At 38.4% G+C, this 14,777-nt stretch overlaps 1 protein-coding gene across 2 annotated transcripts in view; it reads right to left on the bottom strand.

Annotated features, from left to right (window-relative positions):
- Positions 1–14,777, bottom strand: part of SPON1 (spondin 1) — a 288,707-nt gene that overhangs the window by 20,669 nt on the left and 253,261 nt on the right. For both annotated transcript variants that reach the window (XM_085063050.1, XM_085063049.1), the window contains exon 7: positions 10,218–10,282. In XM_085063050.1, coding sequence (XP_084919176.1) covers positions 10,218–10,282 — 65 coding nt within the window. The remainder of the gene's footprint in view (positions 1–10,217; positions 10,283–14,777) is intronic.

Genomic DNA, 14,777 nt, shown 5'->3' with positions numbered 1-14,777 from the left:
ATTTCCCATAATTTTACACTTGTTAAAAAAATTAATCCATTGGTCAAATCGACTCAGAAAGGAAAATGATTGAGCATGCTGTTTGTCTCAGTTCAGGCAATCCTGGAGTCACTTTCTGTCATTCTGTGCCAGTAATGAATTGTAAGATGTAGTGACACTGCACAGCATCCTGCACGAGCACAGAGGGACGAGTGTCCATTGCATTCCATTGCCCAAAGCAATCTCCTGTCCCCAAAATTTGTCACTTCCTGAGCACTGTTCCACTCTCCAAATCTGCTCCTGCTGCAGTGTGTTTCTTACAGATGTGGGTAGTTTAGGTAGCTGTTTGTTATTGGAGACTTTTCATGGTTATAAATACACTACAGGGATTGTAATGCTTTCACTACAGAATTAGAGCAGGGGTTTAAGTTTAGACAAGACATACCTCACACAAAATCTTTTTAAAATATTCCCAGAGCACCTGTTTAAGGGAAAATATGGCCCATACAATGTAGCATTGCAAATTTTATTCTTATAACAGCGTAGCTGGAGTTGGAGAGAGCCACTTAGGGAATTTACGAAGTACTTTCAGGCATCTCAAAATTTAAATCAACTCATCTGTCAAGAGAAAAACACATCATAACTCTTCAGAAAAAAAAAAAGTATTTTCTTTTAGGATAACATAAATCCAATGAGGTGTCAAATATAACCACATTTCACTCATTACAATGGCAAGTCACTGAGAATGAATTTGCAACTCAGACAATTCATCAGCCTATTCCTTGTTTCCATTCCTCATGCTGTAGCTGCCAGCAATTTTATTTCCTTTTATTTCTGGTTGTTCATGATGACTTGTTATCAATTGGATGGGCTTGTGCAAATGTCATTATTTCTTTGCTGGAAGTTTTGCTTCCCTGGCTGCAGCTGCTATTGATTGGAATGATGCTTTTGTGAATTCAGAGTAGGTTGGGCACAGTGACGTTGCTGCTCTGATGGCAGTGACTGCTTTGGGGTTTTTTGGCTGACTTCCCCACCATGTGCCAAGTAATGTTCACACCACCGTGGCCAGACACCTTTTGCTGTTGCAAGCTATTAGCTGCAGTTAACAACATAAGCTATTTTTGCCCCCAAGAATCCCTAAAAGTTCATTAAACTTTGCTTTAGGCAATAGCTGGGCTCTATCTTAGCATTGTAGTTATATTTTAGTTTCAAATCAGTTATTCTTTTTGAGCTGTTCATGCTGTCTTTATTTTGTGGAGAGAGGCTGTTGCTTTTAATACAAGAGTTAACTCCACTCACTTTTTTTAATAAAAGAAACTTAAAAGTAATTCAACCACAGGCACATCATAAGGTGTTCAATGGGTTAAATGCAGCTGTGGAAGGGTATATAAAAGTGGAAGGCAAGAAAATGCACAAATGTTACTATTTTAAAAGTAAAGAGGAAGCAGAAACCAGATAAATGCAGTATTCACCTAGGAGAAATGTCTAACAAGTATGCACGAAAAACAAGCATTATAAGGAATATAAGAAGGAGCAATAAATAATAATCTTACTTATTTCTATATAACCCTCTCTTGACTCTTAGTCATGCAAGAAAAAATTATCCATGCATGATTTATTTTTCAAATCATTAGGTGCAACAGTGTTTATAAGCAATTTATATAAGGAAATATTAATGATATCCAGTGCATACATGATTAAAGGACTGTGATATGAGCTTCTCTTATCCCTTTGGAGACAGCAAAAAATAAAATTTAGACAATGCCCATTACAGCTGGTTAATTGCAGTTCATCTGTAATTTGCCCTTCTGAGTGCCATTTAAACCCAAACACAAGTGTGCATGTTCAAGTGTGGGGTTTTGTTGTTTTTTCTTAGTCTCAGTTAGGTAGTCTGGGGACTTGATTAATTGAGCATCAGAATAATTTACTCATTTGTATTGTACATCTTTATAAATTACATTCTGATAACAATATCACCTATTTATGGGTAGCTACTTATTTACTGCATGGCAAGCCAAGAAGTAATTTAATCACTCTTAATGGGACAGCACAAGGGTTACATCAGTTGAAAATGAGCAACCAGTCTCAGAATTTCCTCACCTAATGCAAGACTAAACTTTTGTGACATATTATTTTAAAATTATAAATGATACAATTTCAAATATTTTAAGGGGATGGGTAACAACTAGTAGAAATTTGTCAATGAATTTTAGTTTGCAAGCTATGAGGAATTTGGTACTTGTGAACAATTCTATCAATCCTTATTAAAATGTTCTAGGAAGACTAATTCACAGAATTAACTTACAGACATTGTCAGGTCTCCAGTCTCCAGGGCTCTGGGTATTTCATTATTTTTCATCTGAAGCCTCTCTGTTATCAAAGCTGAAAGGTGCATTGATTTGAATCTTCCCCTCTCAATGCTGATTAAAACTTAGTAGAGACAGCAGTCGGCACTGCCACTGGGATTCTGGGTGAGACTCAGCCAACACCTGGCTCCAGAGGATAACAGAAGGAGGATGTCTGTTTGGGTTTGGTGTGTTGCTGTGTCCACACTGAGGCAGGGAGTGAGACAGGAGTTGGCCCAGAGCATCCCTGGGTGGGTTAGTGTCCTGCTGACACAACCAAATGGACCATCTCTCAGAATGTGTGGATTTCCTAAACACCTAAACAAGCACTGCTGGCTCTGAACAAATGCTTTGTGGGCCAGTAAAAAGTGCAGCACTCCCTACAGAAGGTGAAAGCAGCTCTGTGGGAAGGTCATTTAAGCTGCAGCTACAGCACGTAGGCAGTAGAGGTGATTTCATTTTGGTGCACCCAAGCAGCAGCTAAGGTGAGATTTGGCAGCAGAGGTGTTGCTGTGAGTTGTGCTGGGGACTCTGAACACAAGCTGGGGACAAACCTTGTCTGGGGCTGAACATTGGCACCTTCTCTGCTCTTTTTGTCCTGCCTGCCTCAGACCTGTGCTGCTGTCACAGGATCTCAGCGCACACCAGAACAATCTGACATCCCTTAAGAAATGTAAGTGGCATAAACTGCCTAATTATTTGAACAGTGGCATTTGAAATAAATAACTGCAGTGGACTGTCTCAAAATTAAAACATGACGCAAGGGAATAAGCAGCTTGGTTTCACAAAAATCAGAGGCAACAATTAAACAAGGAGATAGAAAAATCTTTTTTCCTCCAGTAAAATCACTGATCAAGGCCACAAATCCACTCTGTATATCTGCTTCTTTTTTCTCCAACAGTGTCCACATTAATCTCTCCAAAACAAATCACTTCAAATGTAGGTAGAACAACAAGGTACTGACTTTGAGCATAGCCTATAAATATTTTTTTAATATAGGTCTGACTAAAAGAAAAGTGGCAGCTATGGCTGTGGCTTATGTGCACATATTTTATCCACATATTCAGTTTACAGAGAAAAAGATCATTCACATTGATTAATTGTTAAATTAATTTCTCAAATTCTCCAGATAAACAAGTATGCAGATCAATCTTATAAATCCTAAAACAAATATTCATTCAGTCAGATTTTCTGAAAATCTTTAAAAGATTCCTCAAATAACATATTTATTTTATAGGACATCACAAAAAGAAATGTCTACTTGAAATTTTGATTCTAAAGAACTACTCCATTTATCTTGAATTTAATGCAAATGTTGCAATTTTCTCCTATTTTCAGTGCTGAAAAATGAAGCAAGTAATAGCAAATCAATTTCAACTAGATGTGAGTAAATTATAATTTACTTTAAAAGTGCATCTTTGGTTGAAGAGCAACTTTCTGGCTTTTAAGTTGAATTCAGTAAATAACAGTCAATAAAAGGAGAAAAATCTAAGTGCTTTCTTTTCAAATTTACCTAATTCATGCATTCTGTTTCAAAAATGGTAAAGGTGTTAAAAAGTAAAGCTAAAAACCTGGAAATAGAGCAAGACATTTCTGTTCTCCAGGAACAGTCTCTCTTCCCAGGCAGCCAGGGAAGTGAAAAAGCCATTGATTATTAATTAATGAATTTGCTAATTAATGAGAACATGCAGCTGATCTGCACCCATTCCATACATACCCCACTCCCCATACTATGAAGTGGTTAACTCACTGTGCGCAAAACATTTTAGAGATTATTTCCCTTCAGAATACTCTGCTGTCTCTCTCCTCCTTGTTCTTTAGAGGAAAATCCTAGCGATTGCTTTCTTTCTCTGGCTAATAATTATTTGAGTATTCCATGCAAAACAGCAAGGCTTGAGCTGGAAGAATGTACACTGTGATAGAAGATGCTGGTTTGACTTTTACATTCGGGGGAAGCATCAGCATTCAAATCTCATCAGGAGACAGCAGAACTAAACCCAGACATTCCCAGTCCAGGGGGTGATGCCCTTTATTTTGCTGAGCATATGCCTGTGTGGCTGGCTTAAAAGTTGTACTTGAAGATCAGGCCCTTACTTATTAAACAGGCAGGGAATCAACCAAATTATTAAAGTTTGAATGTGGTTTAGTTTCAATCTGTTGCCTAAAGGGGTTCCCCTCACCCTCATGAGAAAACAGTGGTTGTATTCTGATGCATTAAGTAATGTCACTAATAGCTATTTAAGTATGTAAACATTTCAGGAACTGAATTAGATGTTTACAGCACAATAAATTGAGCTGTTTAACAATGAAGAATAAGATGAGGAGATGGAGTTATTTTCTTACATCTGAGACGACTGTAAGGAGCTCAAATTCTGACTTAGGATGTTCTCTATCTAACAACATCTAACAACATCACATCATTGAGTGATCTAAATGTGGAGGCTGTTTTAAGGAAGAAAAGTTTTATGTGCACAGAAGAGCAGCGGATTAAAGAAAAAACAAAAGCAAAAGTTAAAAATGCACATAAAATAAAATTAGAAAGAGAAACAAATGAACACAGAAACTCCAGACAGACACATCTGTGGCTTGGCTTTCAATCCCGAATGCTGTAAAGGAAACTTATTGATCAGAGTAAATTCACAGCAGGATCAAAACCTATGCTGGACATTTCTTGTGAAATTGTGGCAGAAGAATTCTGGAAGATTGAAAGAACTTTTATTCAAGAATAAAGGAAGGAAAATGCAACTGAGTATGTCAGCATTTTTCCTTCCAGCCTGTATCTGTCAACTTAAACTTCTTTTGGATCAGAAGGTTTCCCATCACCTCTCTATAGAGTACTCTTTGATTTCTGGAACAGTGTAAGTCACATTCTCTCTATCAATGCTAAAAGCCCATACTTGGGAATATGCTGTCACATTTTATGTCCTCCATGCAAGCCAGGAAAAACAGTCCTGATACCTTTGTAGTCTGAGAAAAGATATCACAGATATGCAAAACTTTAAATGGAAAGAGATTGATGGGATAATTTTAGGGGTTGATGAGGTAACCATACTAACTTGTAAACTTTGGACTAAATGTTTGTATCCATCTGAATTATAAAGCTATAGGCCTCCTTTTCTGCTAAGCCTCACAAGTGCTTACTGAAGTGTTTTCAGGTAATCTCAAAATAAATGGAAAAGAGCTGCTTAAAGGGGTGAGAAAAAGAGTAAGATGTGGGCACAGCCCCGAGGCACTGAGAAACCACAGGACCATGACTGCTCCACAAGCAGCACAGGGAGAGGTGAAATGGAAACAGGAGAGACAATAAGGAAGAAAAGGATGGTTTTATAAACTTCACAGAGTTCAGAATAATAATGAAGAAAAACACCTTTCACTTCAAGGTACGTTGGTTGTAACTAAGAATGGACTGAGGCGGTAAAAAGCTTGGAAAGAAGAATGGTTTTTGCATAAAGGAAAAAAAATAAAACGAGAGAGAAGAAAATTCTTGTGAATTCGTCATAAAAAGCTAGCCTTTTTAGATGTCAGATACTCCCACCATGCTGTTTAAGAAGATAAAATACCTTGAATTTTTGCATTGAAATATACTTTCGATAGGTTGACCTTTAAATTGACATACTGGAGAATAATTTCCATCCTGAATGGGATCCATGTTTGTATTTATCACTGTTAGGCTGTGCATGTACATGGAATTTCAGATTCCACAGTGTTGCATAGGGCTATGTTAATCCCTGTTGTACAGGAAATACAAAAAAAGTGGTTTGACAGAAGAATTACAATTCAGATACTTACTCTTTTTGTCTCAATAGTGATGTCCAGATTTCCAGATTTGAAATAAAGAAATAATGAGTAGAGAGAGAAAAAAAAAAAAAAATTGAAAAGATGGCATATATTTTGGGAAAGGGAATTCAAGACAAAATTTAAAATGGTACTAGCTCACGGTGAATTTGATGCATATTAACTTTAAAAGTCTTGCCTTCTTTATCCCAAATTTTTCTGTCATGGCTTGATTACTTTACAGGTACCAGATATGCAGATTTGGATACTAGTGGTACTATCTGTTTTTGATGTATTTTATCCTCCATACTGCCAAAGGCCAATGATTTGCAGCTGAGTATGAAAATAAAATTTGACTGCCTGAAACATGGCTGGGAGGAAGGGAGCAGTGAGCTGTGCACTTGTTTATACAAGAAAGATAAGAAAAACTACTTTGATTTGACAGCATGCTGCAGACTGATACCAGTGTGCTCAAGGAAGAATGCATTCCCTGTGAGTACTTTAAAGTCAGAGTTTCAGACACACAGACTTGAAAATTCAAATATAAGCAACAGAAAATGTTTTATTACTCGGTCTGGCACTCATCCTTCTCCTGCTCCCAATGCTGCTCTTTCAGTCAGGCAACCATAAAACTGGTTCACAAATATCACCCAAAGCTCTCTCTTACACAGAAAAACTCAGGAGAGTTTTCTGCAATCTGGTGCCCTGAATTAAGAAACTGAATTAAGGACAATGAAGATGAGTGATAGGAAGAAAAATAAAAGTGGAAAACAGTGACAAAGAGCAGGCACATATAGGAGCTGAGGAGAGGATCAATAAAAAACAGAGTGGAGTATGGCAGGATATAGTTTCCATGACATTATATCGTACTGGGAGATGACAATATGCTAAAGAGTAGTAGCCTTAATTGTAACTTACAGAAAACATTTCAGAAAATTACTTACAGTCTTTGTATCCTTCCCTGCTTAGGGCTGACAGCTTGTGTCAGCCCCTAGTGTAATTTCTTGTATCTGAACTCATGTCTGAAAATAAGTAATTCTCCCTTGGTTGCCACTTCATGCCTGCTGGGATCTGCACTTCTTCTCCATTAGCAGAAGAAAAGCTCCCAATTATATTTCCCTTCTAATGTCTGGTGTCATGAACCAAAGACTTTTGACATCCTGGTCAGATTTAGACTTTCTCACTTCATGCCCTCAGCATCTGCAGAGCTCGAAACTTTCCTTAATGCAGGGGAGCAGCATCGACCAGCACCCGGAAAAACCATTTAACTCCATGCTGAATCCCTGAGAGGTGCCCAGCCAAGGCCATCCCCCACATTTTTGTGGGTGACTGGAATGGAAACACGAGGTCTCACCAGCAGTTGCTCAAGATGCAGCCAGAACTGGGGTCCTCTGTAAGGAGAGGAGGTGCTGCCATGTCCCTTGCTGCTTTGGGGAGCTAGAACAGGAGCCAACAGTCACAGAGGCAGCCTGGAATCCTGAGGTAAACTCTGAAGTGAGAGCAGACTGAATTTTCCAACTTTAGACAGTTCACACCTCCATAAAAAATTAGTATTACTCATTTTATAATTATTGTGAAGCACATTTGAGAAGGTTTTTTTGTTGTGTTTAGTATGGCACATTGCAATGCCACTTTGACACTACAATCACGCCCTATTATCCATTACATACATAACCAATGGTTAGGCAAAAGTAATGAATATTCATGACTTTTAATCGATTCTTGATTAGTAAGATGGTTGTGCTATGCATAATAATAGACAAAATGTTTATCCTGAGGAGTCATTATCCAATACTTGCACAAATCTACTCTAAATTCCAAGAAGGACAATCCATTACAGAAAATGGGAAATTAAACACCAGTTAATGGATATTGAAAATTTTGGCTTCTTGTGAAACTTAGATCATATTTTTAAGTGGAATCAAAAAACAGGACACTATGTCAAAATATAGGGAAAAAAATTGTTTAAAAAGTCAAAAATCAAACACTACCTGTAAAGCGAAGGGTTAGGAGATCCCCTGCAGAGCATTTGAAAGCAAAAATACCAAGATTTATTCTTTTTGATGTTACTGAAAGGTGAGAACTGCCATAGAGAAAAGGTAAGAATTTACTGGAAAAATATGTGGAGGATGTTGTAAAAACATTTGCAGGCATGTCTGTGAAAGAATATGCCTTAGAAAGCATCTGAAGTTGTTCATACTCAGATTTTTGTGAACTTTCTCAGGGCTCTAGACAACTACAAATTATGATCGGGGAAAGACACTTTGATTAGCTGTAATTTTTGTGATGTAATAGATTCAAGGTGATGTATTGACACTCTGGAGCAGGAGATCTTCTCCATCTTTCTTTGAACAAAGTACAAACCACCCTCCTGTCCATGCCCAAGCCTCCCAAGCACCCACAGCAGTCAGTTCCAGGTGGTACTGCCAACCTTGATAACAGAAACATCAGCAACAATTATTGCTTTAGGCAAGTGACTGGAATTGGAGTGAAAAAATAAATGGCTTGTTCTAGATCGAGAGCTCATCAGAGCACAACAGAGAAGTCAACAAAAGTTTCCTTTTTAAAGTCTTAATTTGGAGTGAATGGAAAGAAGGCAGCAAGGGAAAAAGTGCTATCCACAGCTCCTACATGGCAAACACTATCAAATCCAAACCCTGGAAACTTTGGGGGAAAAGACCATAAATAGGAATGCCATTACTGTGACCTCTTGCATTACACAAGCCAAAAAAGCCTGACCTGCAGCTCCTGTGCAGAGCCTACAACTCTGTCTCAGAGTTAAAATATACTCCAGTGATGGAAAATCCATCTTATGCTCAGGTAAGCAGCTCTGAAGGTTAGTCACAGTGGTAAAGTCTTTTCCCAAACCATTTCCTTGTCAGGAATTTCTGTAGCTTCCATGAGATGAGGGATTTCATACTTTGATACTTATGTGTTGGCCTTCTTTCTTCATTTGTTTGTCAGGGTTTTTTTTCTAGATGAAAGAGGGATCAGCTATCAGAAATCTTTTCACTATTTAAGCTGAGTTCACCTCCTAACCTCTTCTTTTCTTTTTTTTTCCCAGAGGGGTAGGGGATAAAATGAATAGCTTAAGTCGTAAGCTGCTTAAGAGTTTCTAAGCCCTTTAGGGTAGGAGATGTTTTCTGAAAACTGAACTCTTCTGCAGGTTTGTTGTTTTCTTTTTTAACTAACCTCCAAGTTTTCACATCCTTTCTGAAATACAGATGACAAAATCAGACACAGTGTCTCACTATTTCCAGGAAACAGGACTATCTCTTCTGTTCAATCTTGCAGTAAGCTAATCGCCCTGCTTCTCCAAGGACCTCATTTACTGTCAGCCCATCGAGTGACCCCTTCTACTGGGTACTCATCTTTAGTCACTTCTTGTAGGTCTCACTCATTTGGGCTTGGATAACGAGTATGAACTTTGGGCCAAGTGTAGAGAAGTTATTCAGGCACCACCACCCCTGCCCTGACACCTCCCCTGAAGGGCCACCAGGAAATTCAAGAGGATCCTGAAAGAGGAGTTTTCTCCTCTTTTCTGCTGAGTGCTGGAGAGCCCAGAGTCAGGACCCTGGGTAGTAAATTTCTGTCTCAGTTGGTGAAGCAATCATGGTTATAGCACAATCTGTATCATGAGGCTGTCATGGAGTGTTTCAGATTGGCATTTTAAAGAATTAATCCTCTAAGAGTGTTTTGTTGGTGGGTGAGGATTTGCTGTTTCAGTGCATTGTCACAGAGTGTGAGAGAAATTGCCAAAAAATACTGCTGCCACATGCAGAATAGTATAACATATTTGAGAAAGCATTGAATAAACATCTTTATTTATATGTGGGAGGCACAAACTCCATGGGATATCCTGCTGCAACAGTTAGCCAACCAAAGCATGTAAAAAATTAGGAGATGCATAAGAGGAAAGAGAGAAGGAGATGTTGGAAAAAAACCAAAAAAACCAACAAAACAATAATCCAAACAAACACCCACCACCACAGAAAAAAAGTAGAAAAACTCATCTACCATCAAAACTTTGGTTTGTTTCTTTACCAGAGTGAACGGTTAGAGCAGCCCTTTTGCCAACACCCAACACAAAGCTCTTGAGACAGACAATTGCCTACTTACACATTTAAAGGTTGCCAGGCTGGCCACTGTGCTTTGGCCTTGATGACTGTTAAAACCTCATCGCTCTGTGAAAAGAGACAAAGGACAAATTTACAGCGAGAGCATTATGTTTTACAGTGGAAAAAAGCACAAGGCACTAGATCAAACTGTGACTGTGTGCTTTAAACACCAGCAGCAGTTTGCAGACAATATGTATTTTGCATCATAAGCTGAGGGAAAGATTCCACCAGGAATTTGCCAGGTTGATAAAAAGAAAGGACAGAAGAACTGCTCTTAATACATTACAGATCTACAGATAAAAACTAGAGGCTGCTGCTGCAGGCAAGCTAGCATACTCTGTGAGCATGTATGATATCTAATTTCTTATCCTTACATATTTCAGGGCATATGTAAGGATGTAAATGCTCCATGAAGGATGCACTGTGTTGGTAGCACTTTCTCTTTGCTCTCCACTTATGCAAGTGAAAATTACAGGGTGAGATATAGCAGCCATCTGTGGAAGCCCACAGTGTCACAAAGTCTGTACAAAGATTATTTCCTAAAGTCTGCTGCAATTCTTGCATCAGCACTTTTAAACTTTAGATTGGTACAACAAACTCAGGACAAAGTCAGGAGACCATTAACAAGGCCCTGATGCCCACAAGTCATATATCACACTTCTTTAGAAGCATTTTCCCCATCTCCCTTAGGAATCCCCACCAGTAATTCACTTGGAAGAACAAGAAGTTCACAATTCACCCCCATGAATTCTGCTGTCTTTTAAAAATATTTCCCAATTAGACCAAGAAACCCACTTCATGCATTACCAGTAATTGGCACTTCCAACAGAGCTGACTTTTCAGTTTAGTGATAACAGTGCCATTTCTTGCTTGATAGCGACAGTTCTGACACCCCAGACTAGCCCTAGTCCAGACACACCCCAGTTCAAAGAAAACACATTTCACTGGTTGTTTCTACCACTCAGTGTTTTCTGACTCCCTCTTTTTACCAAAGCAAGGGCATTGCAGAGCTAATAGATCTTCTCTGTGACACATGAAGCTTTCAGTCTCAGGAATATATGTGTGACATGACCTCTCCCTTAGCCTGAGTGGATGGAAAAGCCACTTTTTTTGGAAATCACTTTTATAAATATAGACGCCTGGAAAAAATCCTAAACTATATGAAATGTCCTGAGCTAAGACAGCTGAAAAGCTGACTCTACAGTGAGAAGCAAATATAAAGATATTTTACCAAGCTCCTACATGACTGATACCATTAGAAAACAGAGAATTTTGTGATGACAGGGAGCAATTAAACAGCAGGAAGCAGGCAGTCCATCTGGGGCAGACACACCCTGGGTGAGCAGCACCAGCCCAACCCTGCTGGGCTGGGAGGAACTGAGCAGGGATGTGATCCATGCAGGAGAGATTCACCACATCCAGCTTCATCTAGGGCAACCTTTTTCCCCACAGCCATGCTTTCACAAGTAGGAGAGCCAGTTTTGCACTCAAAGTGGTTTATAAAGAAACTGATTAACTGAATGAAGTTAAAGGTTTGAAGTTAAAAGGTATTGTCTGTCTCCCGACAATGGAATCTGCCTTAGTTTTTAATTTAGCTTGTTTCAATATTCTAAAGCTTTCCAGCCAGGTACATCTTCATTTACTTGCCTTGAGAAGAGATTTGCATTCAAAATTATTAACTGTGCATTTTACATCCCAACAAAAGCCTATCATGAACATAGATGGTTACATTTATTAAAGAAATACACTGCTTATCTAACAGAAGGTAGTAATTATGTCACTAGTATCAAAATCAGTCATGTCTGAAAGCATTTCAACATGTGCTATTCGAATTAAAAATGCACACCAAGAGTCAATGAGCAATGACTAATAGCTTAGTAGTAAGTGCACAGGGAAGGAGATAAGGAACAGAGTATGGTGCATCCAGACATCCCTGAAATTTTGAAAATTCAGGTGCAAGCACTGACTGCAAGGACACCTCCAGAATTAAAATTAATTAAAAAAAAAAAACAAAAAAAAAAACAAACAAACAAACAAAAAAAAAAAGCAGAATCCTGTGTTCTGTTGAGCCTGGAATGAAAATACACATTTTTTCATACCTAGAGCTCTTTGACAATTACACAGGATTAAGATACAACTTGAGTTAAGACATTACTATTCCAGACTGATATTCTAATTATGCAGGTGACTCCATCATGCACATTTCCAACATTTCTAATGAGGTCTGGCTGCCAGGCTTGGGGATCCCAGTTCTACTTCCCACAGGTGCTGTCACCACCCTGCACCTCCCCAGCCTCCTGCGGGATCAGGCTTGGGGAATTCCTCCAGAACGCAGTGACCTTCCTCTGCCTCCAGACTCTCCAGCTGACCTCTGTATTTTTGAGGATAAACATGATAAACCTAAACAGTCCAGGGAAGCTGATGTTGTCCACCACAGGAGTTCACAGCCTTGGGACCAATCCAGAGAGAGCAATCTATAGAAAAGATACTGTGCTTGGATTGCTGGCCAATCTCTTTAGCTGTAATTATTGGCAGATGGTAGAAACTGAGAGGATATGAAATACCTGAAGAGAAACCCACAAATTAATCACAAATAACCAGCTGATGTAACCCAACTGCCCTGAATAACCCAACTGCACAGACTTTACAGTAGACACACAAAACACTGCATTTTTAAAAATTCAATAAAAATATAATTTTATTAACATTTTCTTGGTGCTTGCTGTCCTACATTTGAAGCTATTTCACTCTTCATATACCCAAGGTTTTGCTCTAATTTTTGAAGTAAAGAAACTCTCAAATTCCTTCCAAAATATGTAAAAGAGAGCTAGGATGTTTTGCTGTGGTATGTTGCAAGTTGTCTTATCGTTTTTGTATTTGTCTTGGAAGCAATGATTCACAAGTAATGAAACTCTTACAGTTTGGCAAAGAAAACAAAATTGTTTGCAAAATGATGAAGTGTCAAAATGTTTCTCTGTCAGAAGTTAAAGGGAAGGGCACCAATGCTCCTGCTTGGAGCTAATGAAAATCCCTTAGGTCAGGTGTGGTTAGACATAACTACTGACAAAACTCGGTCTAAAGTCTTTCTCCTGAAGCTTCTTCTCCAATTTCAGTTATTAGTACAATCACAGGATTCCAGTTGCCATTTGAAGTAAAATGGCTCCTTCTCTGCATGCTTAAAACTTGCTCCAGTGGAGCCCAAGTGGTTTTCAGATTGACTTCAATTTAATTTGGATTGTGGCCTAAATTAAAACATGTAAAAAATAGCAAACAACTCTCCTTTTCTCCACATCCACTTTCTGCAGTGGTGTTCAAGCTGGAGGTGAGTGTTTGATTCAATAGCTGTTCCCTATGAAAGCACTGTTCCCCAAAAAAATCAGCCTAATAGCATGATTTTAAAAGGTTGATAATGTCATTCTAATACTGACAATAAAGGTAAAGCGGGTAAAAATTACTCATTTCCTTTCATCCATTTCTTCCTGCAATGTACAAATGAATTCTCATGCAGAATAAAGTAATTAAATGGCAACACACAGAACCCTGTGGTACAAAACCACTGCTAAGATAAAACCTTTTACTGTGCACCTACAAAAGATTAAAAACCTTTCCTCACTTCAAGAACAGAAAGTGGGACATTGCTCAAAAAGGCAGCATTAACGATAGACCTTGATTTGAAGCCTTTCTCAACCAAGGGGACTTAACATGTTTGAAGGGTAACATCCATTAAAAAGCAATGAAAGCTTTCAGCAGAAGTTTTGAATGTTATCTGAATACCTTTAGAAGACAAGAGAGATTGGTAGGATCCAGAAAGCCATACAAGTTATTCCATGTGCTCCTGCTACTTTCTGGTAACCAACATGATTAGCATCTTTTCTATACTGGAAGCTATTTCTACAAGTTTTATTACTATTTTTATTTTATGTGCACCAAATAATATCAGAAACTATTCCTGTGCAGATCACTTCGCACTTTGTAATAATGATATGATTCTGTTCAGCTAAACAAATTACCGTTTTATCTGACATCAAAATCAGAGTTGGAGTCAATGAACTGTGGGAATGAAAAACACCTGGTTTGGGCCAGAGCCTAATTTCATTTATTTCATACTGCTGCTGCTTGGCATTCATTGCATTGTTTTAGAACAGAGAACATTTAATTCCTTCCACAACACTCCTCACACTATCTGAATGCCTTTCTATCCACAGTGTATTCATTTTCACAACACTCTTAGAAAGTAGAAAAACCAACATTATCTTCAGTTCCCAGATGATGAATTGAATGTCTTCTGGAAACAAACCTCCATATCTGAGTTCTAAGATAGCATCTTCCCCTGCAGGATCATCCTTCCCCTCAAAAATAATTTGTTATTAAAGGAGAAAGAGATAAAATGAGAATGAAAAAGTATATTGCACAGTTCCACGGGAAACAAAATGCTACAAAAATTAGAATGATGTAGTGCTTTGGAGGGATAGTTGGGTGCTCTTAAAATCTGATCAGTCTTCCATGACTAGCATATATTTGCCTTATTCCACCTCCACTGTGTGCAGACACACAGAAATCA

The sequence above is a fragment of the Lichenostomus cassidix genome, chromosome 5 (assembly GCF_008360975.1).
Source record: "Lichenostomus cassidix isolate B80296 chromosome 5, HeHo_3.0, whole genome shotgun sequence".
Classification (NCBI taxonomy): domain Eukaryota; kingdom Metazoa; phylum Chordata; class Aves; order Passeriformes; family Meliphagidae; genus Lichenostomus; species Lichenostomus cassidix.
This window is presented reverse-complemented; position numbering and strand designations above follow the sequence as displayed.